The sequence below is a fragment of the Danio aesculapii genome, chromosome 1 (assembly GCF_903798145.1).
Source record: "Danio aesculapii chromosome 1, fDanAes4.1, whole genome shotgun sequence".
NCBI classification, from domain to species: Eukaryota; Metazoa; Chordata; class Actinopteri; order Cypriniformes; family Danionidae; genus Danio; species Danio aesculapii.
This window is the reverse complement of record NC_079435.1, coordinates 19,529,255-19,556,908: the sequence shown is the minus strand read 5'-3', so window position 1 is coordinate 19,556,908 and position 27,654 is coordinate 19,529,255. Positions and strand designations below refer to the sequence as shown.

General features: G+C 35.6%; 2 protein-coding genes and 1 non-coding gene across 6 annotated transcripts; 2 read left to right on the top strand and 1 right to left on the bottom strand.

Annotated features, from left to right (window-relative positions):
* The first annotated feature begins 3,423 nt into the window (after window positions 1-3,423).
* si:ch211-89o9.4 (uncharacterized protein LOC566247 homolog) lies at window positions 3,424-16,432 on the top strand. 4 transcript variants are annotated; one of them, XM_056456852.1, is made up of 9 exons: window positions 3,424-3,463; window positions 3,533-3,664; window positions 10,917-11,812; window positions 12,537-12,826; window positions 13,129-13,272; window positions 15,535-15,660; window positions 15,769-15,810; window positions 15,890-16,024; window positions 16,163-16,431. In XM_056456852.1, exons 2-9 carry the CDS (start codon window positions 3,603-3,605, stop codon window positions 16,331-16,333), a joined length of 1,866 nt encoding a protein of 621 aa, XP_056312827.1. In that variant the 5' UTR covers window positions 3,424-3,463; window positions 3,533-3,602; the 3' UTR covers window positions 16,334-16,431. The 4 variants fall into 4 exon arrangements, with proteins under 4 accessions (XP_056312827.1, XP_056312834.1, XP_056312820.1 ...); XM_056456859.1 differs by lacking the exon at window positions 3,424-3,463 and having other exon boundaries at window positions 3,470-3,664; window positions 13,132-13,272; XM_056456845.1 differs by lacking the exon at window positions 3,424-3,463 and having other exon boundaries at window positions 3,470-3,664.
* A 932-nt stretch (window positions 16,433-17,364) lies between these two features.
* Window positions 17,365-17,436, bottom strand: trnae-cuc (transfer RNA glutamic acid (anticodon CUC)). Its single transcript has one exon. It is a non-coding gene; the product is annotated as a tRNA-Glu (tRNA).
* A 417-nt stretch (window positions 17,437-17,853) lies between these two features.
* Window positions 17,854-25,293, top strand: paip2b (poly(A) binding protein interacting protein 2B). Its single transcript, XM_056456835.1, has 4 exons — window positions 17,854-17,993; window positions 19,087-19,244; window positions 24,079-24,252; window positions 24,583-25,293. The coding sequence occupies exons 1-4, from the start codon at window positions 17,987-17,989 to the stop codon at window positions 24,637-24,639; spliced, it is 396 nt and encodes a 131-aa protein (XP_056312810.1). The 5' UTR covers window positions 17,854-17,986; the 3' UTR covers window positions 24,640-25,293.
* The last annotated feature ends 2,361 nt before the right edge of the window (window positions 25,294-27,654 follow it).

Here is a 27,654-nt window from a genome sequence, read left to right as displayed (position 1 = left end):
TGTTTGCATAATAATATCAATGTTATTTTGGCCAAACAATAGTGAGCTTCTATGAATGTCAATATTTGCAACAGCATTATTATGAATTAAATGGTGTAATATTCAAATAAAAAAAAAACATGGTGCTACCACATCTGTATTTTAGCCTTGTATGAATGCATGCAATCTGAAGTGGAAATGATTTTGGTAACAGGAACTTACTTTTAGGGGAACTAATTTAACTGAGATTAGAGTCTAACCTGCCACAATAGAAACTACCAGTGTCAGGGTTCTGTCTTATGTTTAGTTATTTCTTAGCTTTGTGACAGAACTCTGACACTTGTTTGTTTTGTTTACTCGAGTGCATAGGTTTGAGTTTGCTTGAACCATGTACTCTTTTTCGTCGAGTTATTTTGAGTTGTGTGCTCATGTCTGTTATTTGTTGTGTGTGGGGGGCCTGGCATTCAGATTCTGGCACTTCGGTCTACTGTGGTTACAGTTTTGTGTCAGGATTTGGATGCTCATGCTCCATGTCTGTTTGTCTGCTCTGTTTGAATGTTTGGTATTTTGCTTTTATCTGAGGGTCTTGATGTCTTTGTATGCGGTTGTGTTGCAGCTGCATGCTTTTGGTCTTTGTTAATTTGTCTCACCTGCACTTTTCATTTTGGGCTTTGTTTACTCCTCTTTTTATGCCATGGTCACACTAGAGTTTGAGCATGCAAAATTCTATTGTACGGAGCTGCAAAAAGGGGAGGGATTAAACAAGATGATTAGACAGTTAAAAAAGCGAGCGATTGGTCCATATTTTCAATTTCTGTACAAAGAGGTCATGTTTTGATCTTCGATTGGTCTCACACAGTCACGTGATGCTATTCCGCAGGTTCACCAAGCTTGAACTTTGCAATGCAGCAAACTGCGAAACTTGCCACACGAGCTTGCATTTCCGGTCGGTCACATTCGCGTGCGTATGAATGGAAGTCTATAGAGAGAAAAGTGCAGTGTGACCATGGCTTTATTCTTCCAGTGTGCTTTCTCATGTTATGTGATGTTTGAATCCTCTCTGCTTTTTGGTTTGGCTTTATTTTTACTTAAAATTACTGACTAGCCTACCATGATTTTTTTGTTTATTTCAGCCCTGTAGGCTGTTATCTAGGCTCTGTATCCATTTTCTGCGCCTAGGTTCTGTCCTCACACCTGGCAACCAGTGGCTTAAATATAAATTAATCTGTAGTGTAAAGTAACAAATTACAAATACTCAAATTACAGTAATTGAGTAGTTTTCTCAGAAATTGTAATTTACTAAGTAGTTTTAAAAATGTGTACTTTTACTTTCCCTTGAGTACACTTGTAGTGCAGTATCGGTACTTTTACTCAACTACTTTTCTTCAATCTGCAGTCACTACTTTATTTTTTGTCTATGGGGATTAGAAAAATCAGTCCTGTGATTCTCATCCATTCAAATCGCACATAGGAGGTAAATCGCATTATAATGAACAACCTCAAGACATGGGCGATTTATAATTGCAGCAAACTGTTTGGAAGCATTAAAAGTGTCTAAGAAGATGACTAAAATCTTTACACACATTGACCCAGAGACTGTTTAGATGCATGTCACTGATGAAAAGATGAGGAATGTTTATTGTATGATGACCAAAATGGCCTTAAACACCCAGCAGGCACAAGACGTCAACATGACGTCAATTGATGTTTTACCCCAAAGTGGTAGAGACGTTGCACTTTGTTTGGAAATGAAAATCGAGTTGACATCAGAACCCAACGTCAGGCTGATGTCAATGTCCAACCTAAACTCAACCAAATATCAACGTCTAATGATGTTACAGCTTGACGTTGTGTGGACGTTACCACTATGACGTCTATCAGATATTGGATTTTGGTTGGCATACCTGACGAATAAATGTCAGTGTTTGATGTTAATATGATGTTGGTTTGAGATGTTGGCTTGATGTTGAATTTTGGTCACCTGACGTCACGACCTAAATCTAGCCTAATATTAATGTCTTATGATGCTGTGTACCTGCTGTGCAATAACTAAATGCACTACAGAATGTTACGTTTGCACACATCCAGAAATTAGATGTAAATGCATCAGCTTTTCACAGCGTAATACTCACTACTCTTGAGTACTTTTGAAAGGTTTTTTTATTCATACTTTGAGTAATATTTACAACAGATACTTTTACTCTACTTGCACTACATTTTTAGGCAAGTAATAGTACTTTTACTTAAGTATGATTTTTCAGTATCCTTCCACCACTGAAATTAATTGGGCAAATGTGTGCCACACTGTAAAACAAATTCATAATTTTACGTTTTCCAGTAGCTGGGGTGCTTAAAAAAACATACAATAACATCCATTAAATTACAGAAATTTACCATAGAATAACAGACATAAAATTACAGAAATTTCCTTAAATTCCTTCCGTTAAGTTACTGGGTAATTTCTGTAATTTAACGTCTGTTATTTTATAGTAAAAAAAAAAATTCGGCACCCCAACTGTCGCAAAAAAACTTCAAATTATGGAATTTTTTTACAGCGTATACTAACAAAACACCAATATTGTATTGTAAATTGCTATGCAAAGACATGCACAAACAGAAAGGCAACATTAGCTGCATTAACTGGTCATCATATTCTGTCTCAGCCTCTATGGCATGTAAGTTGTCAGGTGATCTCTTAGGTCTTTTTTTCAGTCCCAATTTTTTATGTCTACACTCCATCTCAGCCTTTGAACTCAGCTTCTGTGACACCCTTACTTTATTAAGTTTGCTGATTGGCACACTTGACGGCGCTACTAGCTGGCAGTCACTTCACAGTTCCTAGTAAAGTTGGTGAGCTCAGCAGTGATTCGTATAGGTAGCAGAATGTCATCATTTATCAGTTTGGCAAATTGGTAGCACAACAAAAATCAGTTTCGTTAGCAAGGAAAAAGGTTGCCAAAATGCAACTATTTGCTTGTAGTAAAGAGCCCTGTTATTTCTATCTAGATTGAGGAAGGATGACGATAAGCAGGATGCATACTGAGGACTATAAGCTACTTGACATATGGTTGTACAAAAATAATTGTTCACAGTAAACAAAATTCAGAAATCATGAAAAATTAAGCTTTGTTATGTAAAAATGTAGGTGTAAAAGAATCCAAATTGCATAGTTGTGTGAAACCTTAAAACTTATTCTGTTATCAAGTGATTCACTCTTAATAATTTTTGATTAAAAGCTTGATGCCCATGAATTCTGTGCTTCATTTTGTTGTGCACTTAATATATAGTTTCTACTGTGTGAAGAGAGAGCTTGCAGTAACAGAGGTCCTCCCAAAGCAAAGGGAAAGCCTTGGTGAAAATGATAGGGGTGGTGTTGGGTGGGCAGGCATGTGTCCGAGTCAGGGTGATGTAAACATACTACTAAGAAAGAATGTGTTACAGTGTGTGTCTGACTAGAGTGAGCAGTGGGATAAGATTTACAGAGGTAGGCCAAAGTCAATCTGCATTGGATGTACAACAATTAGATACTAGTTTAATAGTTTATATTTAATAGTACTATGGAATGACAAACATCAGGAGAGACGGTTGAAGATTTGAAGCAACTTTTAAAAGTTTAAACAATAATGATGAAGAATTCAGTCCAAAGGAAAAGAAACTGCAGCTCGGCTTTAACCAATGGCAACATGTGAGTATAGATCTTGTTAAAACAGCCTGAAGTGTGTGAATTAATCTAAAGCATTGGGTTTAAGCTTGATGTTTGCCTATTTATCTCTCTCCTAAAATGATTTAAGGCCACAATATATCGACAAGATATACTGTTTGACAACTGCATACATACAACTTTATGCAGCATAATAACTTAATTTTTCACTTTAAGTTTATTTCTCATGATTTGACTTTATATCTGATGAATAGACTATTGTCAAATGTAAATGACATTTTAAATAAAAATGTGTGTGTGTGTGTATACATATAAATTTATATTTCCATACTTTATTTCTTATTTTAATCTGTCCCACAATCATATTTTTTCACATCTGTTTACTTTGTGATGGATACATATGTGCTCACTGCTATATCAAATTTCCTTATGAACATTTATTGCTAGTGTCAGAACAAAATTAGCATTGAGAAGCTTTTAATGGATAATATTAATTCATGTATCTATGTATGTATATATTTAAGTGCATCTAGGCGTGTGCGCATGTTGTATTTAAGTTCTAAAAAGAGGTTCACAAACAAAGCCTTACTAATAAAAGCCATTAATCAAAGATGACATGCATAGTATTTATGACTGAACTGTTTTGATGGCCACAGCGCCTTGTCACCTGCTGCATTCCATTTTTAACATTCATTGTGTTCTTAAACAAGACTAGTTTGTCAAGGTCTTTTTTCTCAAGTCATGTTTTGTTTTTCAATCTTGTTGTGCACAGGCGGATAAGTTTTAGTGTTTAGTTTTATTTAAATTAACACTGCAAAGGAAGCACTTCTGAAACAGCATCAGCATGTCTTTATACATAAATGCTGCTCAGCACTGAATTTGCACAAAAGTTACGACTATATTCTTTAATACTTGGCAGAGCAGGATAATTTAATAGTTTAGGTAATCTGCCGAAACACTAACCATTAGTATAATAGCTTTGGAAACACAGTCCCTCCCCAGCCATCCAAAGCCAGCCTCCCAGAATCATGAATGCACACCATAAAGATGACCATAGACAACCCACTATATATGTCATTCACCAGTTAGAAAATGTTACCGTTAACATTAATTCGGAAACTGTACTATATCTAGCATGCTTTTAGTTGTGTAGCAAGCGAAATATGTCATAATGTGCAGTATTTCATGCATTCAAGGATCGCTGGTCTCATTCGTTCAGGATTTTAAAAAGTTTTGATTAAGCATTTGTTTTTGCTACTGTCACTCTCTCGTGCGTATGTGAATGTGCGTGCATGCGCAAACAGCAGATCTGTCTGCGTGAATGGGTGTGCAAAAGTACAAATCTACATTTGTTAACAGACAGTTTGGGCTACTTATCAGAATTATGGGAATTATCTGCCTGATAAATTTTAATTGGATGAACATTTTTTTGTTTTATGCCTCACCCAGAATATGAAAATACATATAAATACATTTAGATCATTTACTTTAATCATTACTATTGGAATGTAAAGAGACTTTCAACCAGCACAACAAAAATGTTTCTGAAGACAATCACCTACTGCACCTTTAAAGAGCCCATATTATGGGTTTTTGAAAATGCCCTTCCATGTAGTGTGTCACACAGCTCTAAGTGAAGTGAAATATCCAGCTAAGGCTTAAATCTGTAAGTGTACAGTGTTTAAAACTATTGATTCATCTATAAAAGAGTCGACTCATAGTGCTTCAAACGAGTCGTCTTGATAACGAGTCATTAGGTGTTTCGCGATGACGCAGCCACGAAACACAAGCCTCGCCAGTAGTTATGCGCGCAAACCCGGGAGATTTGAACTGTGGCCCCGCCCACTAACACAGAAAAAACACTAGACACACACACACAGACGCCGCCGGTCGAATGAAGTCACGCTGTGCTCAGATGGATAATATTGACAGTCTCTACCCAAAGATGAGTTGTGAACTGTGAAGAGTCAGTGGTTGAGGTTTATTCACTAGTGTAAGTAAGTGCGATTAAAATTGTTGCCTCGTTTAACTTGCAAATTATGTCTTTATTGTGTTTTGTTACTTGTTAACCTGGTACAGTACACGCGGTTACTCTTTATATTCTCGTATCACATGTAAGCCACGTTAAAAACGCGACGCGTGCCGCTTTGTTTACGGATTTAACGTTAAAGGCTTTTGTGAGCTTGCGTTCCACTTCCGTTTGTCGTTGCTATGGCGATCGTAAGCTAGGAGACGGGAGAGGTGTCGATCTCCCTAGTTCTGAGGAGGAACGTGATGTGTTTATGTGTGTGTGTGAGAGAGAGAGAGATAGAGAGAGAGAGAGAAAAAGAACAGGTCGAGTTTGTGACGCCTAGGGGCTAGGAGACAGGAGACTTGCGTCGCTTTTCCTAGTTCTTCTGAGGAGCGTTGTGTGTGTGTGTGAGAGAGAGAGAGAGAGAGAGAGAGAGAGAGAGAGAGAGAGAGAGAGAGAGAGAGAGAGAGAGAGAGAGAGAGAGAGAGAGAGAGAGGAGAGAGACAGAGAGAGAGACTCGCGTCGATCTCCCCAGTTCTTCTGAGGAGGGTTGTGTGTGTGTGTGAAAAAAGCCTTACACTATGAAGCGCGTGTGCACTGTGACTACTTTTATATAGTTGATTAGCAGCTGGGCATTTCACTCTGTCTCGTGCTGAAGCCTGTCACTGTCGACCAATCGCAGCAGGCTGTCATCGGTCCAATCAGCGCAGATTAGCTTCGCGCTGAGGAGGGGGTTGGGAACAAATGAATCGCTGAACGATTCATATGGGAGTCGTTGGGATAATTAGGTAAAAATAAATGCAGATTATAAGACCATAAAAGTGTTTTATGACCTTGCATGCATATTAGACTGTTGTTGGAGACCCTTACAACCTAAATATGACCCTATTTCATGTATAATATGGGCTCTTTAAGAGATGTGTAATATTCAGCTGAAATATTGGAGTTGCTCTCTGATTACAATGTTACAGATACACCAAGCCAGGTAAAAACCAGCCTGATCTCACAAGAAAACTTAAGTATTTTACATTTTGTCAGTTTAGTGGCTATTCCATAAGGGTTTAGTCATACAAAAATGTACGATTTTAAAAAAGAGCCGTGGCACCCAACTCCGCCCCTAAACCCAACTGTCATTGGAGGATGAGCAAATCGTACTAAAGTGTACGAATGAGATCATACAAATTCATATGAATTAGCCAGTAAATCAAAAAGTTACGAATTGCCGTGAGATCGTGTTGGTTAAAACATAAAATACAGCTTTTATTTTAGCAGTCCAGGAAAGTGTGGGAGCTTATTGCTAAAAATGACTGGGCAAAAATGCCAATGGAGACATGCAGAAGGCTGGTCAGCAATTATAGTAAGCCTTTAATGGCTGTAATAGGCAATAAGGGCTTTTCTATTGACCTTTGAGAAGGGTATGACTTATTTTGGATGTGCCACTTTTTGTTTTTTTTGTTCAAATTTGTACATATTCTTATTATGTTTTGGGAGAAGCTGGTGTCATTTTTCCGATAAAAAAAATGTGCTGGTATAAAGTAAAAGTACCTTTAAGTCAAAATTTGTCAGGGGTATTAATAATTTCAGGCTTGACTGTATAAAAACAATGGCTACCAGTTTCCAACATATTTCAAATCTTTTTGTGTGTGTGTGTGTGTGTGTGTGTGTGTGTGTGTGTGTGTGTGTGTGTGTGTGTGTGTGTGCGTGCGTGCGTGCGTGCATGCGTGCGTGCGTGCGTGCGTGCGTGCGTGCGTGCGTGTGTGTGTGTGTTCAACTTAAAAAGGACTGCAACCACTTTGTAGTAAGTACGTTTTCATTTCTGGGTAAACTACCTCATTAAAAAAATTATTTAACATAACAGAAATAACATTATCAAATTGATATTAGGAGATGAACTTATATTTAAATAACATTTTAAAACACATTATCACAGTGACATACTTGTTGAAAATTATTAGATATTTATTAGAAATATTATCCCCCCCTTTTAAGGCTTGTCAAGTACCATTCCTTATGGGTTACATAACTCAAATATACAAGCAAAGACAACAGAGGTTATGTTATCTGGGTCATCTCTGTAGAACTACATGTACCCGATCGACAGGATCCCCCCCCACCCCCACTGCCATACTTAGCTGTAACAGAGAGCTGAATTTTTCAGACTCATGTAATTTAGTATGTTTGGCCTTTTCGAGGTGCTGGGTTAACATATCTATGAGTTAATAATGTAGACACTTCTGGTCCAGTTCTAGAATGTTTACAAAAGTAGAAATGTTGTGCTAACTTGTTCTATCATCAGGTTATGTTTCGTTTTATGATATGTTTGCCCTTGACTGACCAACATGGACGTTCTCATGTTCCCACCTTCCAGGAATGCAGACAGCGTGATGAATATCTGTCCAGGAGTTGTAAATCAGATTATCCTATTAACTTCACACCATTTGCTAAGCGACATATTGCAGAGTGTCTTCAGGTCATCATTCCACTCCTATAATAAATATGATCATATAAGTTACATCTCGTGCTGTTAGTTCCTAGTGAGAAATGTCAAACGATTCAATCTGCTGAACGTGTAAATTTGAACATATCCTGGAGTCAACCAGCATCAGATGATCAAGTCAAAATAGGATTTACCTAAATAGATTTGTGACCGATGAGTGAGAGAGATAAATGAAAAGACTCAAATGATTTAATTAGGAAATCTAGCAAGGGTTGTCGATTCTCGCCACTCGTGGTATTTGAGTTATAGGCCAGCTGGGGTCAAGCAGCGCTAAATTATATTAAAGATACTGTGAATAATTTCTCTCTAAAATGTACTTCAGAAGTGAATGAGAGCTATCTGATTGATTTGAATGTGTAGTTTGTATCGAAGTGCATTTGTCTTGAATGTAGCCAGTCGAAGAACATCTCCACTGTCATTATAAAGCATCAATTTCTTGATGCTAACGTGTTAGCTGTCCTCAGATAGATTATTATATCAACAACTGTACCAAGGACAAACAGATCATCTCAAGCAGACAGTGTTTCATCAGGATGTTCATCATAATGTGACAAGCAAACAAAATTTGCTTTGGCATGATCTAGCTAAGATATACTGTCTCTACAGATTTTCTGGCTTAAAAATTGTGACAGTAAATGGCAAGTGAGAATGCAGTGTAGTACTTAAGGGCAGGTCTTGGTAACTTCATCTTATCAATATTGGTATTAAGTGAACTTCAGTACATCTAAACATAAAATGTAATTTTCATGACTAACAATAAAATTCAAACTATTAACTTGAGGAACATTTGCTTTAAAATAAAACTAAGTTGACATTATTAATAAGTGCCATTTTATAAATACTTAAGCTGCCTTTAATTAGTATTTACAAGTAAGCTTCTTAAATATTTACAAGTAATAATTATTATAATATTTACAAGTAAGCTTATTAAAATGTAATTTTGTGATTTCAAGTTAACAGATGAGTGTTTCTAGATTCCTGGAAAGGTTTTGAATAATGTGACTTCTCAGTTTTGACAAATGTTAATTGAAAAATATTACTCATTATTTTAAAAAATCAGTCCAGTCCATGTGGTTTGAGAAGCATTTGGTTGTGGCTGTGGAAACACTGCAGCTGTGTGCCACTTTACACTAGACAAATGTCTTTCACCTCATCCTCATGTTACGAGGACATGCTGTCACAATGTTTGAAAAACACCCTGCTGACCTGCTATTAGTTATATGTAATGAAGAGAGCACACGTCTGAGTGAAAGCCTCCATGAACACATCCTCTCATGCTGTGTCTACAGTCACACACTCATTAGACTTTAAAGAATCTGATTCTGGATATATTCAACACCAGAGAACTATTTCACAGTTCATATTGTAAGCTTGATCGGGAGCTAAATGTTGAGTCTCGGTCAGGATTGATGGCCTGAGTGAAAGGAAAAGCTTATCAACAAATATTTTTCTCTTTTGTTGCTTGAATAATGAGCAGTTCGATGAGTCAAGAAAGTGTCAACATCAATGACAAATCACAAAATCTACACAAAAAATATAGTCATATTCTTTGCCAAGTTCTTTAGTGCTCATTCTGGTTTAATATGGTTTTTAAACAATAATACTAAATACTGTACCATTTTCAAAAACTGCTTCAAATTTATGATAAAGTTTTATGAAAATGTGGTAAATTATTAGAAGAAAACCATAAGAATGTTAAGAAAGCAGTAAGCATGGAGTTAAAATAACAACACCCTAAACAATTACAGTCTAAATAGTTAATTTTTGATTTATAAATAAAATTTAATAAAAGTCTTTATGCTTCAGAATTTCACATTTAATTCAAAGTTTTGCTTACTTTTTTTTAATCATTGAAATGTACAACCCATGTTTGCGTGGGTTTCCTCCGGGCGCTCCCACAGTCCAAAGACATGCGCTATAGGTGAATTGAATAAGGCCGTACTGGAACTGGCCGTACTACGTCATTTGGAACTGGCCATAGTGTATGTTTGTAATTGCATGAGTTTATGGGTGTTTCCCAGTGCTAGGTTGCGGCTGGAAGGGCATCCGCTGCATAAAACATGCTGACTAAGTTGGCGGTTCATTCCTCAGTGGCGACCCCAGATTATTAAAGGGAATAAGCCGAAAAGAATTTGAATGAATGAATGAATTAATGAAATGTACAAGCAATATATCAATTTTTATATAAAATATGTTTGGGCAGCACGGTGGCTCAGTGGTTAGCACTGTTGCCTCACAGCAACAAGGTCGCTGGTTCGAGTCCCAGCTGGGCCAGTTGCCATTTCTGTGCGGAGTTTGCTTATTCTCCCTGTGTTTTTTGTGGGGTATGCTCCAGTTCCCCCACAGTCCAAAGACATGCGATATAGGTGAATTGGAGAAACTAAACTGGCCTTAGTGTATCAGTGTGTGTGTGTGAATTTGAGTGTATGGTCGTTTCCCAGTACTGGGTTGCAGCTGGAAGAGCATCCACTGCGTAAAACATTTCCCAGAATGTCTGGCGGTTCATTCCGCTGTGGCGACCCCTGATAAACAAGGGACTAAGCTGAAGGAAAATTAATGAATGAATAATATATGTTTGTCACACCATACAACTTGGCAGATGATTTGTCAAGTTTCTAAAATATTCATAAAAAAATTATACACTAGCTTTATTAGAATTAATTTAATGCTTTCTTGTCAATAAAGGGTGTAAGTTATGATGGAACCGTTTTACTCTGGCATTATATACAATACATACTAAGACATGCCTGTTTTTTTTTCCCCAACAGATTTGCACATACTCCTCAAATCAATACCAAGCCAGTGTGTTGGTCTCAGATGAGCAGTATTTTCACCAGTGCACCGCTGTTATTTGGAACAACACAACATTTCCTGTATAAACTCGCCCAACTTGAAGCTCAGCTGCTCTTGAACCTGATTAGTAATGTTGCAGGTGGAAATAATACTGGTTATGCGAATCCCTTTAGTCCTCTCTTACAGCCTTTTGGCATTCAAAGATCCTCATTTCTGAGTATGCACCAGCCTACAGGTGTGTTTACCCTTAACAGAAAAAACATGGATTATATCCCTCAAATGTTTAGTTGCCCCTCATCATCAATCACAGAAAATAATACAGTCATTGCCGATAAGAAGATTAGTGACCTTCTTAGTCTTATTATTAGCTCTCAATACCAGTCAAACACAACCAAAGGAACGATGCCTCCTGACAGACCACAAACTGAAGAAGTTGAGCCAAAGCAACCAGTAATGCGAGATATTCCAACAGAAAATCTGATCAAAGTTTTAGCCAGTCTTGGTCTCTCTCTTGAAGACTTGGAAATACTCAGTCACTTCCCAGACAATCATCTAACAACAGAAAAACTGCCCCTCATCATTCAAGACATCCAACGCCATAAAGGGACAAAGGGTCTTGAATGTGGCCACAATAGATGGGACTCAACTGATCATGTGAGATCATCCAGAAAGTCATCATATGCTCCTGGGAAGTATCATGATCAAGATCAAAGGCACAGTGAATGGAAGAAATATGTCAAACTAAGTTCTGACGGACAGTCCTGTAGCCCCAATTTCTATAGGTCTCTCAGTGCTGAAAGATACAGCCCATCAGAACTTGTACATCAGAGCTTTTCTACCCAGTCCAGAACACTGAAAAGAGTCATATCGGGTGAGTCATGGTGGCGCAGTGGGTAGCACAATTGTCTCACAGCAAGAAGGTCTCTGGTTCGAGCCTTGGCCGGGTCAGTTGGCATTTCTGCGTAGAGTTTGCATATTCGTGTGGGTTTCCTCCGGGTGCTCTGGTTTCTCTAAAGACATGCGCTATAGGTGAATTGAATAAACAAAATTGGCTGTAGAGTATGTGTGTGAATGCAGAGTGTATGGGTGTTTTCCATTGCTGGGTTGCAGTTGGAAAGGCAACCGCTATATCCACTGAATTTCGGCTGACAATGACGAATTTTTTTTTTTGTCTTGTTTTGTTTTATCCACAATGCTTCTTGAAAAACAAACCTCAACCCCCAACTTTAAAGGAATTTGATGAAATGTTAATAAATTTTGAGAAAATGTGATAATCTATTCTATATATCTAATATAGTGGAAATATTATAATCTGATATGGCAAAATCATTATTTCCTGAATGTATGCATGTACAATAGCCTAGCAGTTAAATATAGGCTACGTTTAATGCTGCCCTCCTAAAACTGTTAATTAATTTGGATAAAATTTTGTGACAAACGTATTGCTTAATAAATATCTCATATATCAATAATATATATATATATATATATATATATATATATATATATATATATATATATATATATATATATATATTAAATATAATGTTTTAGAACAAAGACTTTGACTAACGTATTGTTCGTTTACCTTCCAGGGAATAAAACCGACGCTTTCTCCAAAAGACCTCCACATGGGCCTGCTGAGGTCACCAAACCGAGTCCTGGTTCACTCTATCCCCCTTCTCAGTCGAAGTGCAGCATACGTCGCTGTTTTGGCTATCGAGACTTTAACAAAACACGACGTTATACAAGGAAAGGATGCTTGTCATCTTCACAAAGATATGCCACTTCCATTACCTCAAGAAATGATCGTCAACAACAGTCTTCATTTCCAGACAAGTTTGAAACCACGAAATTTCACAAGGCACAAACTTCGGCACAAAGTGTATGTTTATAGTACAAATGTTGATTATTGATATCGTCAAAGAAATAGAGTCAATAAAACATTTAGATATAAATTTTGTCTCAACGGCGCAGGCTGAAAATAAAAGATAGGCTAGTTCATAAAAGAATAGTTCATACTGACAGTCTCGTGTGGTTGCAAATGAATAACTGTGGAGACAGTGACCTCTAGTGGTGTTTAGAGTGCAGTTAGGTCATTTACCGGAGAGGAAACTCTAGATGTGCTTCTTCTGTAATCTTCTAATAGGCGAACTGCACTCTGTTAAACTCTCTCTGTGTTTTTAGCAGAAAGGTGTGATACGTGTGTCTGGAATCCCTCTTGATTACTCAGAGAATGAGCTTATCAAAATGGCATCTCCGTTTGGTCACCCTGTTAACATTTTAATGGCAACTGAGATTGACACAGCGACCTGTCTTGAATGGAAAAAGGTATGTGCTATTTAATGCACAATTATTTAATGATGAAAAACAACACATTTCTTTAAAATCTGAACATAATTTTTTTTTAACAAAAACTGTTCAGAGTATCACTGGGTGTTGCTTCAAATAACTCAAGACTCTTATTTTCTGATTTGTTTCTGATATTTATTTGAAACAACATTCATTCATTCATTTTCTTTTCGGCTTAGTCCCTTTATTAATCAGGGGTTGCCACAGCGGAATGAACCGCCAACTTATCCAGCATATGTTTTACGCAGCGGATGCCCTTTCAGTCGAACCTAACACTGGGAAACACCCATACAATCTTGCATTCACACCCATACACTACGGCCAATTTAGCCTATTCAGTTCACCTATAGCGCATGACTTTGAACTTATGGGGGAAACTGAAGCTTTGAAACAATAAATAAAGGTTTGATAGAAATTCTACTGTTATATTCATAAGAATGGAAAGTGAACACCAGTTCACAAATGGTTAATTAATTGGAGAAAAGAGCTGTAGACCTAGTGTATTTTAATGTCAGGTACATTTAAATTCATTCATTTAGCAGAAGCTGTATGCAAAGCAAATTACAAAAGAGAATTTAAAAAGTTCTTAAAATCACCAGAGAGCAGCAATAGATGGCATGAAAATTTAGCAGTTATTAAAATACTGTATACCATGGCAGCCCGTTACCGCCACTGAATAAAAAAATTACAAATTAATTGGAAAATAATATATAATATTAAAAAAAAATTCATTAAGTCAGAATTCTGAGTTATAAAGTCGCAATTCTGAGTTATTAAGTCGCAATTCTGAGTTATAAAGTCGCAATTCTGAGTTATAAAGTCGCAATTCTGAGTTACAAATGAGGTTCCTGTTATGCCGACTGGCCATAAATGGAGTTTTAAAGACGCATGCACATTAGCTCATAATCACAACATAAAGCCTATATCTGACTTTTTATTGTTTATCACGCGTTCAAAAAGGAAATATATAGTTGAACTAGGCTGTCTATTTATTCGTATGGATTTGAACTTTTTTAATTATTACCATTTGGTCTAAATAGCAATTATAAAGCATAAACAGAGCGTCTGAAACTAGCTATAGGTTGTGTGATTTCATAAAAAGTTTAAAATTAGGATTTCTATATTATTTATCTATTATGTGTAACAATTATATGATTTACATTTTGTCGCAGCTGTTTTTTGTTTCATATCGCAAGAGCGCCCTCGTGTGATGTACTTGGGAGCTGCAGACATATCGTACATAGACATTATAAAGGGCTAAAACTAAAAGGATTCTATTAGTTTATATTTCAGTTCAGTAAAAGTGTCAACCAAATACTGTGTATTCCTGGCCTTTATTGGTAAACTTGGCTGCGAACTATACCACATCACAAGCAGAGAACCTAAAGAAAGAGTCTTTAACATTTCATTTATGGCCAATCGCCTTAACAGGAAACTCGGAATTCTGACTTAATAACTCAGAATTGCGTCTTTATAACTCAGAATTGCGACTTTATAACTCAGAATTCTGACTTAATAACTCAGAATTGCGTCTTTATAACTCAGAATTGCGACTTTATAACTCAGAATTCTGACTTTATAACTCAGAATTGCGACTTTATAACTCATAATTCTGACTTTATAACTCAGAATTCTGACTTCAATTTTTTTTTAAGTTTTTTTATTATTATATATGTTTTTTTTTTCCAATTTTTTTTTTTTTTTTTTTTTTTTCAGTGGCGGGATATTTATACCCAGTGGCGGGATATTTATACCCTTTATACACATGCACATCACACAAAGAGTAAAGGAGTGTGTAGATGGTTTGTCAAGCCCACTCACCTGTGAATGGCACAATGTTTTTTCAGAAACATTGAGTGTTCAGTGTCTGGTGCACGTGGAGATTTAGGCCTACGCATGTTTGTAAAATATTCATCATTACACTCTTCATTGTGATCTTCATATAATCAATATCAAATCGACCAGTTTAATGCACAACATTAATATATTTGCGTTAACCTGACCAGAAATGTAAACTGGAGACAATTACAAGAATAGTTAGTTAAAATAGCACAGTAATCTGTTCTCTTATAGTGCTCTGTTCTTGTTCTTTTCTGATTTTCTTGTCGGGTGAAGTAACCACGTGCAATGCAAATTAATCAGTTAAGCTTGCAGTGTCATCTGCTGGTAGAAACAACTACTGCAGGAATCAAACTATTTCAGAAACTTGTCCCCTCACACTAAAATGTGTGTGTTTTCCAGGCTTTATTGATTCTTCCCACTAAATCTTCAGCCCAGGACATGGTGAAGGTTTACTCTGCTATCCCAGTCCACATGAGAGAGCAAAGTTTGGAGCTGGTGTCACAAACTGTTGATCTTAGTTCATCTGTGAGTATGCACATTAATGGATGGAAAGAAATTAACATCATCTTGTGGCTTAAATAAAATATGTAAATGTATTTTAAGTGTTTGATTCAGGCCTACTTTTTTCCTCAGGTTTCAGTGTTTCATGCTTTTGTGAGACCATTAATAGCAAATGTAAGTATCTCTTGTTCTCAAGACATAACAACTTTGTAAACATTTTTAAGTGATTTTTAAAACCAGCCAACTTCTTTAGGGATTGCTGACGCCTTTGGACCATTTATTGGTTGTGTGTAACATCCCTAACAAGCCTTGCGCTGCAACAGGAGTGCTAAGGATGATAAAACCTTTTGGACAAGTTTTACAAACTCTGGTGTTAAATAGAGACAAGGTGAGATATGCTGTTGCACAACAGTATTTGAAAGACATCATCACTTCTGTTAATTTGGTTATTTGCATTCATGACTTTTTATTTGATCATTGAATCTGCAAAGATAAGTGAATTATTTATATATTTTTTCATTATTAGGTGGATGCAGATCAGCACCTGTCTAACAAGAGCAGTGTCCAGATGGTTTTAGAGATGGAGTCTGCATCTGTTGCTTTATCTGTATATGAGTGGTCTCAAAAAATTCCTTGTCTTTATCACAATCATCATCTCTCTTTCTTCAGAGGATGTGATATACAAAACAAAATCTGATGGCAAATCAGTGCAATATCCTCATGTTATTTGTTTTATTGTTTGTATTACTTTTGTAATAAAATACATAAACAAAGGTCATAAGAAAGATTATTGTTGTCTTTGAACAAAGTTATTTATGAAGAAGAAACTAACCATTGCATTTTATATAATAATATAATTCAGTAGAAAAAAATAAGGTTATAATGAAATAATCATTCTGCTGTGGTGACCCCTGATAAACTATGGACTAACCTGAAGGAAAGTGAATGAGAATTATATAATATTCATTAATAAAGTAATTTAAATATGGATTTAAACTAGGTCTGGTTTATCCAGTATACTGGGCAATATTTTAACCAAAGAGCAAAGAGCTTAAAAAAATATTATAGGCTAAATAAATTATATGACATTGTTGTATTTTAATTGCTACAGATCACGGAGGTCATAATCTAAACTCAGAACTAAACAACCCCCAATAAATGTTTCTCATTGAACACACACATATGATTACACATATGGGAATATTATTAATACTATAAGCCAGACAGCTTTAAGGCAGTATGGTGGTCTGTGAATAGTTTTGTATGCTAATTAAAAGTTAAAATGAATTTCTAATAGGTTTTAATCAATATACATAAAAAATACTACAAAAAACTACAGTATAGACATTTAAAAATCCATGAATGATCTATCCTAATAATGGTTCAATTTGATTAATATTATTAAAATAAAATAAATGTTAAATTAAATAAAACTTATTACAAAATAAATATTTTCCAAAATGAATATAGACCCATGTAAAATATAGATTACATGTATGTTTTTGACTATAACCTGAGTGTTTAGACAAGAAACATTAGCATAGATATTTTATGAATTATGAGATTGATGTCCCTTACACAAGGAGTTCAGAGATCTGCAACGTTAGATTAAATAATTTAAACGCACAATACAAACTAATGGGTTAACATCTTAAGTCGTTATTTGGATTAAGTCCGTAAGTGTTTTATAAGTTCTAAAACCAAGAAACACAATTTTTAAAAGACTAGTTCCCTGACCGGGAATCGAACCCGGGCCGCGGCGGTGAGAGCGCCGAATCCTAACCACTAGACCACCAGGGAGAAGTAGTTAGTAGTAGGTATAGATCCAACAAGTCCAGCTATTACTGTTATATTAACATTGATTATCATAATATGTGCGCTCATGGCGGTTCATTCCACTGTGGCGACCTCTGAAGTAGAGACTAAGCTGGAGGAAAGTGATTGATTGAATGAATAAATGTACGCATGCCCATGATTTAGGTACAATCGTCAATATCTTTAGCGATTTTAGTTTTTTAATGAAACCACCAAAATGTAAAATGCTTAACGGTACAAATTTAAAGACAATGCGTCCACTTTTCATTGTCAGTTTCGAGTGAAAACACGCTTGAATTGAGTAGCAGGGCCTGCAGCAGTCAAATGTTGAATTACAAAAAAAGAAATCAGTCAGATGTTGAAATACCGACGACGACCGACAGGACGCGCTCGCGACGTGTTTGTTTGAAAGGCCCACACGAGCTCTCTGACGTAGGCTTGAAATCTAGCCAGGTAACGGTGTCGCTGCAAACGGGAAAATTACCTCTTTTACGCGACTTATTTGGAGCTAGATTAGAGCGACAGAAGCGTTACAATGCCGGGTAAGTCATATTAGCTGCTCAGATCTTTGAAAAGAGCCATATTTAATCTTTTGACTTTGAAACTGTTGTGTGCTTCTCTCACCCTCTTTGTTTTGTGAAATGGTTAGCTTCGATTCATGCGTAGAATGGCGAGTATAAGTAATTCAACACATGTAACATTAAGTTAAACGCAGATTAAGCCGACGAAAGCTCACTTTGTAGAGTTTTGCGTGAAGCACTGTGAGCATGGAGGCCTAGTGTGTCTGCGATGCAGGCTAACTCGCGCATTTAGCACGCTACTTAATTTAACGTTACCACACGAAAGCCTTTAAAACTATTCAATACAACAAGCACTACATTTGCTTAAATGGCAGGTGAGTAACCTTTAAACATTACTATGTAAGGTCATAAAATGGGGTTTCACGTGGAAAGATCGCTGTTGTTGTTATGTGTCGGTGGTGGCTCGTGCTAACGCGCATAGCTATATAGTTCTTATAAACACCAGCGTTAGCCGAACGTGAGCAAGTTAAAACAAGTATTATAAACTCTTTTAATCGAAAGTAGAAGTTTTTCGTTAGCAAAGGGGGCTTTTTATTGTGAGGCTTTCTTTAATAGTTTATACTAAAGATAGTTATCCCTGGAGCCTTAGCCAGGCCTCACGTTACAATGAATCAAATCCATGTGGAGAAAGATGGTGTCGACTGACCTCCTCTTTGTCTCATTTATGCAACACGCTGATAGTTATTAACAGATAGTTATATAATGATCTTTAAACCGTGTGTGTTACGCACTGCGTCATGTAGCGGGCATTAGAAAAGCTTAAAAACGTTATCGTGCATTGGGTTTGCCATATTAAACCTCTAATTTGCCAGCGAGTTTAGTGTTTGGAGTTTACAAAGACACTGACATTGTTGTAGAGTTTATATAAAATGTGTGTTAATTATGCGTTTATACAGTGAAATCATTCATTTATCTCGTGTACCGCGAGTGTTGATGTAACATGTCTTCTCACGAGCCTCTTGTGTTCATAGGCATCACTTTTGTCGTGTGTCTGTGTGTGCTGAGGCTGTTGATTTCTGTTTTTTGAGTATTAACATTGCGTTTACACCCCCAGAACCTGCTGATATTAACAGTCCGGAGGTTGCAAAGACACCAGGAGGCGGCAGTGGTCAAGGGAAGGATGAGAATGTTGTGAACGGACACAAGGAAGGGGATGCAAACCCATTTGCAGAGTACATGTGGATGGAGAACGAGGAGGAGTACAATAGACAGGTCAGTGTGAAGCTGCTTAATGTGTGACGTCTCTGAGAACTCCTTTTTGTGGTGGTTGTTTATGAATACTTGAAAATGAGATTCACAAATTAGGTTAAAGAATCTTCCGAAAGAAATCCTCATGTTGCAGTCCTTTGCTTGACTTCTATTTGAAATAAGGGTGCCATGATGTGGTTTGATATACTGCTTTATCAGCAGTAAATTGTAGCATGAAGCACTTGGTGTCACTTTTAAACTAAATAAATTCTACGTTTCAAATATCTAAAACTGTTTAACCTTATGCTAAATCTCGTGGAATGAAATTGTGGATATGTTTTGTTTTATGGTTGATCATATTATAGATAACCCTAAATATTTTGTCATCAAACTTCGCTAAATGGGGTTCAATGCTGGGTTTTTCTTCTTAATCTCACACATTAGTTAAAGGAATGGTTTGGATGAAGCTAATGGATAGCTTATGACTAGGCCCACACAGAATCTGCGTTCACAGAAATACTCAGATTTTTTCCCATTGGGCCTGTATTTACTTAGGTAAATGTGTGTAGATTATTTATTCAGTTTTGAAATTAATTTCACTAATATTGTTGTGATGTAATATTAAAATGTTTATGTGATTTATTTACAATAGTTTGTTTTATTTTCTGTCTTTCAGTAGATATATTATATGAGAGACTTACTTTGTTTGTCAAATTAAGCATGTCATTAACTAGGTTGCATGCCCGCCCTCTCTGTGAAGCTGAAATTATACTTTAGCCTGGCAACGCATCGCGCACCTGCACTGACTGCGTGCGCACCTCCCGAAACGAACAAGGCTTTTATACTTGCTGCGTTCGCCGTTGTAATATTTTTTTTTAAACGACGGGGAGGTCAATAGAAACCCACCGTAAAATTAAACAGAGAAGTACGTCATATTATAATACCGTTTAATATTTTTTAACTAATTATTTTTTATTGTTTTTATACATTAATGATTATAATGATTTTTATAACCATTCAAGATTTTTTTTAATCAAACTTTGATGCATCACTTGCTTTTGTTCATATCTCGGACAGTTTTACCATTTAAAGTTTATTATATTAATCACAAGAGAACATGAGTTGCTCTACAAATATATTTTTATTATGGCAAGAATAAAAGCAAAAAAAGTACTTACTAAAAAAACACAGTTTATTTATTTATTTTTTAGATTTAGCATATATACATCAGTGTAAAAGCTGTGACTGGTGGAAGAACATATTCTGTAATTGTGTACCTGGGTCTCCACTTTTGCCATGGCCTCTTTTGGCTTTAACAAACGTATCCCTCAGGTTTTTCCAAACTTTTTAACATAAACTTTCTTCCTTCCCCACTGCTGTTGCTATTTCTAGCAAATAATTATTGGTCATCACTTGCTTTTGTTCATATCTCGGACAGTTATACAAATTACAATTTATTAAAATATTAATGACAACAGAACATGGGTTGCTCTACAAATGTTTTATTATCACAAAAAAGCACACTTACTAAAAAATACTGATGTTTTTTAGATTTAGCCCGCTCCACATTTAACACATTACTGTCTGGCTAGGTTCTGTCCATACTTATGCTAAAAAGGCCAATAACCGTCCAATGTGATTACACCAATAAAGCCAAGAGAAACTGGGCATCAGTATATTATAAACCGATCCGATTCCAGTTATCAAAGAAATAAAATTTCAATTAAATTGTTTTAAATTCAAAATTAAACAAAATACATCAGTGTAAAATCTATGACTGATGGAAAAAACATATTTCTGTAATTGTGTACCAGGTTCTCCACTTTTGCCATGGCCTCTTTTGGTTTTAATAAACTTATCCTTCAGGTTTTTTCAAACATTTTAACACAAACTTTCTCCTTTCCCACTACTGTTGCAATTTCTAGCCGAGTTACTGATCATCTGCTTTTCTCTCTGATCATGGGTTATAAAGATGTGTGTACAGTCATACTGTTTCAGACAAAATCTCTTCAAAGTGGTTCATATTCAACTTAAATCAGTTGCGGCACTGCGTGCACTGTTCGCTCGAGTCTCAGAAAATGCTGTGCGCACCGCCAGCCAAAATCATGCCGCGCGCACCCAAAGCGAATATACGCAAACTCTGCGATGACGTCACATTTGCCGCTCGCACTCAAGCGAACAAGCGGACGTGTCGAGTATAAACCAGGCTTGATAACAGCTCACGGTCAGCAGCTCGCGTCACGTGTTAATTTTTTTCTTTTTTATTTATTTTTTTTGACATTATTGGGTGAATTATACCTTTTTATAAATACAGTATGTGACTCAACATCATTTTAAGGTGTCTATGTTGCTGAGCAATGTATGTGAAACAATGAAAAGACTCGTGCAGCCACCTTTGCTTCTCTCCTAAACTTGAAAATATGATTGGCAGAATTGTAGAAATGTTGGATTAAGATCTTCTAGGGGGTCGAAGCGAGATGTGTCTTTTTTCGATTAATTGTACAGCTCCAATATTTATTTATTTATTAGTGTAATTTTTTAGACCATTTCAACAGTCATGTCATTTGCCCATGAACATTTACTGCTTATCAAACCATTTCATAACTGTAATGACAATTCAATCATAACTTGATGTAAAAATACAATGTCATAACATTATTTATCAGTATGTGGCTCTTTTTGGATTCTCGGAAGCTATAGAAATTAAAAATAGGTTGGGACCATTGTTTTGTTTACATCTCTCAAAATGGTCTATAATCAAGTGCATCCAAATGTAGTTTTATGGATATAGCTATACATGAATATAGGGAACAAGGGGAACAAAATATATTTGAAATGGGGCACGTATGGAAGTATGTTAAGCAATGTTTAAGGGTATATAAATTATGGTTATCACAACAATACCATTAATCTTACGATACGATACGATACCAGTTAAAGTGTCACGATACCAAGTAGTATTGTGGTACTGTAATTAATAGCTGAAATTATAAAGAAAATAGTCAGAAATACTATATTTTATGTTATAATAGGCCTACTTGAATGTAATTCATAATTCCCTTAAGGCCAAAAAGTATTATTTGCACCCCACTTCACCTAAAATGTATTCATTCTTTTTGTTTATTTTGTAGATAACCGGCCAACAGAAATACAATAAAATAAAAATAAAGATACAAATTATACCAAATGAAATTTGATACAAAAAAGCATTTTTCCAACAAAATGAGGCTACATGAAATGGTCAAATTGTTTCAATTTTTCCTGTTGCTGTTTTACGTTTCTCTTTTTTTTTTTTTTTTTTTTTTAATCAGTAATTCAAAATTCAACAAATTCAACATTTGTTGAAGTTGTTCTTTTAAAGAGATTGTCGCAGTCGCTAATAAATCATATTAACAGTACCAGAAATGGACCGAAGCATTAAAAAATGTGCAATAAGCTACCATAAAAGGTGCAAATTCTACAAAGTTTTGCAACCTTAAAGTGCTCCACAGATTATTAAAATAATTTGGTTTATTGATGTACATATGTGAGCATTTCAGTGACTTTTCCACATGCAACATTATCTATTGTAAATAAACCAATAATGACGATACTACCATTTACAAACTACAGTGGATCTGCCAGTATTTTGTAGCCATAGGATCACGATCCTACCATAGTACCGGTAAACCGTGCAACCAATGTTTTCTTAGTTTAATGAGAACAGCAAGAATGGTACTCTCAAAAGACACAAGATATAAAAGATATTATCAAATAATAATAAATGAGAACTTTTGTATGAATGTAATAATTGGTTTTTAACCATTAAAACTAAGCTGTAGTTATTTTAGTAGTTTCTGTGCATTTACGACTGTCATGCAGAGACTATTTACCCAAAGCAGTGATTCTCTCAAAAGACAGAATCTCTGCAGACATTTTTTTAAATGTATTTCTGCACAGAATTTAGTAAAAAAAAAAAAAAAAAATCTGTGGATTATGCGGTATAATTTTAGAAGTATCATAGCTAAAACTTGTGTAAAATAAAAAACAAAACATTTTAAACTTAATGTTTACAATGCAAATTTAATTAGATCTGCTTGATTAGTCTACAAAGCACGTCTATCATATAATATAATCACAAACTGTATTGTAAATAAACAATTTCATATAAGCTAATAATATTACTGAAATTAATTTAAACTGAATAAATACAAATTTACACAAGTAAATAAATGGACTCAGTAACGGGCTAAAAATCTGTGGATTTCTGCATGCGTAGATTACGTGTGGGCCTAGTTATACGTTTCAAAACTTCAATAAGGATTTGTGTAAATATTTGTTTCCTTAGTTGAAACTTGCTAAAATCATATCACAATTTATTGGTGTACAATAACAAAACGAATTGAGAATTTGCGAGATGGAGACTGCACAAGTTGAGTTTTAATTTTGGAAATTTAGTCTAAATGTAACCGCAGAAGCTGACTGGTATTAAAACATTGACCTCGCATCAAATATAGTCTGATTTGTTTAATTTAACACTTGCAGTTTATTTTTTACTTTAATTTGCATCTAATTTGGTTTCTTCATTGAGTTGCAATTACTGTAATGACTTTATTTATATATATATATATATATATATATATATATATATATATATATATATATATATATATATATATATATATATATATATATATATATATATATATATATATATATATATATATATATATATATAGCATCTTGGAATTTAGGTTTAACAACAACAAACCACATCATAATGATTAACAGCAGACCAACATTGAAGTATTACAAGTTTAATATGAATCCTCAGTGACCACATTATGCTGAAATTGATCCGTCTGACACTTTCCTGCAGGTGGAAGAAGAGCTGTTGGAGCAGGAGTTTCTTGAACGCTGTTTCCAGGAGATGTTGGAGGAGGAGGATCAAGATTGGTTCATTCCTGCCAGAGACCTTCCATCTGGAGTAGGGCAGATCCAACAGCAGCTCAGCGGCCTGTCGGTCAGTGACGGAAACGCCGAAGACATCGCAGTAAGTCTTACAGCGCAATCATCATTTAAAAGCTTGAGTATTTCACTTCCAGATGAAAAATTGTGTCATTTATTACTCACCCTCAGCTAGTTTTTCCTGTTGAACACAAGAGGATGTTTTGAAAATGCAGGTATTTGAATAGTTAATGGCTCACCATTGATTTCCATAAGAGGAATATGGAAGTCAATGGTGAACATCAAAGAAGTGTAAGTCACTGTTGGCCAATCGTTCTGGAAGTGAACTGCACATTAAACACATCACATCCTTCCAAAATTGAGTCCCCACATCAAACATTTTCCACTCACACGTTCTTCTCTTTTTGTTTCACAGCGCAAGAGCAGCTTGAACCCAGAGGCCAAGGAGTTTGTTCCAGGCGTGAAATACTAGAGACCCTCCAGTCAGGGGCTCCTTTATAGAGACTTTATGTGACCGCTGGTGGCCAGGGGTCACCCTCACACATACTTCAATCTTCCTGGGGTTGTGTGGGGCTTGATGGGGTGGGGCTTGTGGGTGGGGGGTGCTGGATGCTCTTCTATAAGCTTTTTATTTCCGTCTGTCTCCATGTATAACGTGGGCGGGTTACTCAGTGTAATGTTCCTATTGGACCGCTGCAGATTGTGACTAGTTCTCCTGGAAGATCTTTGTATTAATCTCCGAGGAACAGTTATGTGATTTCCACTATTGTGATAGTGACTAGCAGTTTGTCCCCGTGTCATTGCCATTTTCTTTTCTTTTTTTTTTTTTTTTCCTGTCTTCTCTTTTAATTTCTTTAAGAGGAAGTTTGGCAGGGAGGTGCGTGTCATAAGAGTGGGAGGGGAAGGACTGGGGCAAAGGAAACCTGATAGTACAATGACCGTTGACAGGTGGACCATTCTGTGATGGACCGAACTGGTGGCAGCTGACAACATTTGAGGGATTTTCACAGAAACATTTCTCCTGTTTCTTTTTTTCTCCTTCCTTCGTTGAAGTTCTGTCACAGTGTGCAACATGCATTAACAAAAATGGAAAAAAATAAATAAAACAAGCAGGTTCCCTCTTGGACGTGGTGGTCTGTCACATTGATGTCTTTGTGTGTGGAAATCATGTAGCATCGTTTTTTTTTTTTTAAATCGTTTTGGGTTTTCATTTTTGTGCTACAACATGCTGTGGTAAACCAAATGCACATTGTAAATTAATCCTAAATTTAGTTTCTTTAAGTTGGTTTTTTTTTTTTTTTGCATTTAATAGTGTCAGTGGAGATCCAATTTAGAATTATTCGCTTAAGTCATGACTAGGGCCAGACGAAATCTGCAGATATTTTATGCTATTTCTGCACAGAATTGTGTTAAATCTGCGGATTATGCAGAATGATTTTGGGAGTATCGTAACTAAAACTTTAATATATGAAATAAAAAGTAATATCTTTTTAACTTTTAATGTTTACAATGCAAATCCAAATAGATTCACTTTATTTGGTAAACAAAGCAAGTCTCTCATATAGTAAATCTACTAAAAGACAGAAAATATTACTTCACAAACTGTATTGTGAATAAATCATGAATATTTTCATCATTAATAATATTACTGAACCTAAAAACTGAATAAATCTAAATTTACACAAGTAAATAAATAGAATCCATGATGGGCTAAAAATCTGCGAAATTCTGGGCGAGCGGATTCTGTGTGGGCCTGGTCATGACGTGTGAAATACTGTTTCCGGGACCAAGCCACTAATTTGATATCAGTTTGATCACTTTTTAGTCATATCACACATTAAAGTGGATTTTATATAAAATCATGGTGTACACAACAGTCTCTGGACTTTCTGCATTAAAACACCAATATTTTACAAAAAATGCATCACTTTCTAGCCATCAGATATCAGGCTTGGATATATATATTGCGATCATGATTTTCAAAGGTATTACATTCACCATATGTTGAGTCTCCCTATACAGGTTGATGTAGCGTTTGGGTTTAAATATTACAGTTGTCTAATTTAGCAGAAGCTTTTATTCAAAGTGACATACAAGTGAGAAGCATACTATTCTCTCCTAGCATACGGAGAGGTGAGAGTGTGTGTCCTAGAGGTGATTTGTCAAGCCCATTTAACAGTGTTAAGCACACTCACAATTGCACAATATTTTCCAAGAAGTATGGTGTGCTAATAAGGTGTCTCACTTTTTTTATTTAAGAATCTTTGTATAATGAGACTGCACCGATAAAGAACATAATTTTTTTTGTACCATGATCAAAAAGGTTATTTTATAATGTTAAAATTTTGTAAGTCGATATTTTTAAAATCATTTAAAATGAGTCTGGTACAAGTTGTCACTAAAATAATTCTACTTGTTGCGACCCTATATGTTTGCATAGAGAACGTTTGGTCATGCTGACTTCGCTTTAAGTTCATTGGATTTTCTCTACTTGGCCTTAAGTTTACTGTCATTAAACAAATGTATAAATCGTGATTTTAACTTAAATACCAATATTTAGCAATGATCTGAAAAAAAAAACATTGTCAATTTATTCTCTAAACATATAGCTCATACTGTATGAGTTACTAAAAATCATTAAAAAGCGTAGTGCAGCTTCTACAAAATGGGTTCTCTGGTGTTTATTTGCTGATGCTTCGATGTCACGCCATTGTTGATAGATGCTGTAAATTATACTGCACTGAAATGTCTGTAGTCTCAAGGTCACAGCATTGACAGGCCAGCCTAAGCATCTTTTCAGAGCCTCTCAGGGAGCAATTGTTCATTGTACGACTGTTTAGATTTTAATAGGGATTTGCTTTAAGCATTACTTGGATTAGCCAGGTGTTACTATGCAGACAGACATGATGTTGCTTAATCAGACAATGAAACTAGTCATAGTGAAACTGCTCCACCTTTTAGAACAAGGGTTTGGTGCTAATTGCCTGCTTATAAAGACAAAAGGTGTTAAATTAGCATTTAAATTGTTTAGGTTCATATTTTTCACTATATATTTGAGGTTTTACTGACATTAATAAAAAAATTCAGACATTTACATATAGTCCACAAAAGAAAATATTTGTTGAATTTAAAATGACCCCTACAAATGTTCATTCAATTCTTACAACTGTGTTGCTACCTGAATTATCCTTATTCCTATTATATTTTAAGTCAATTTTTTTCCTGAACAGTTAAACTGCCTGTTCTTCTTATGAAAAAAAAAACATCAGGTCCCACATTTTTGTGTATTTGAACTCTTCCAGAAATTGCTGATTTTGAAATCAATCCTTTTACACTGTTGACAACTCAATGATTCATATGCAACTCTTATAGAAGGTTCAAATGTTAATTGATGCTAAAAAAAAAAAAAAAAACGATGCATTAAGAGTCAGAGTGAAAACTTTTTGAATTTAAAGATCAGGGTAAACTTTTTAATATTTACAGTGCA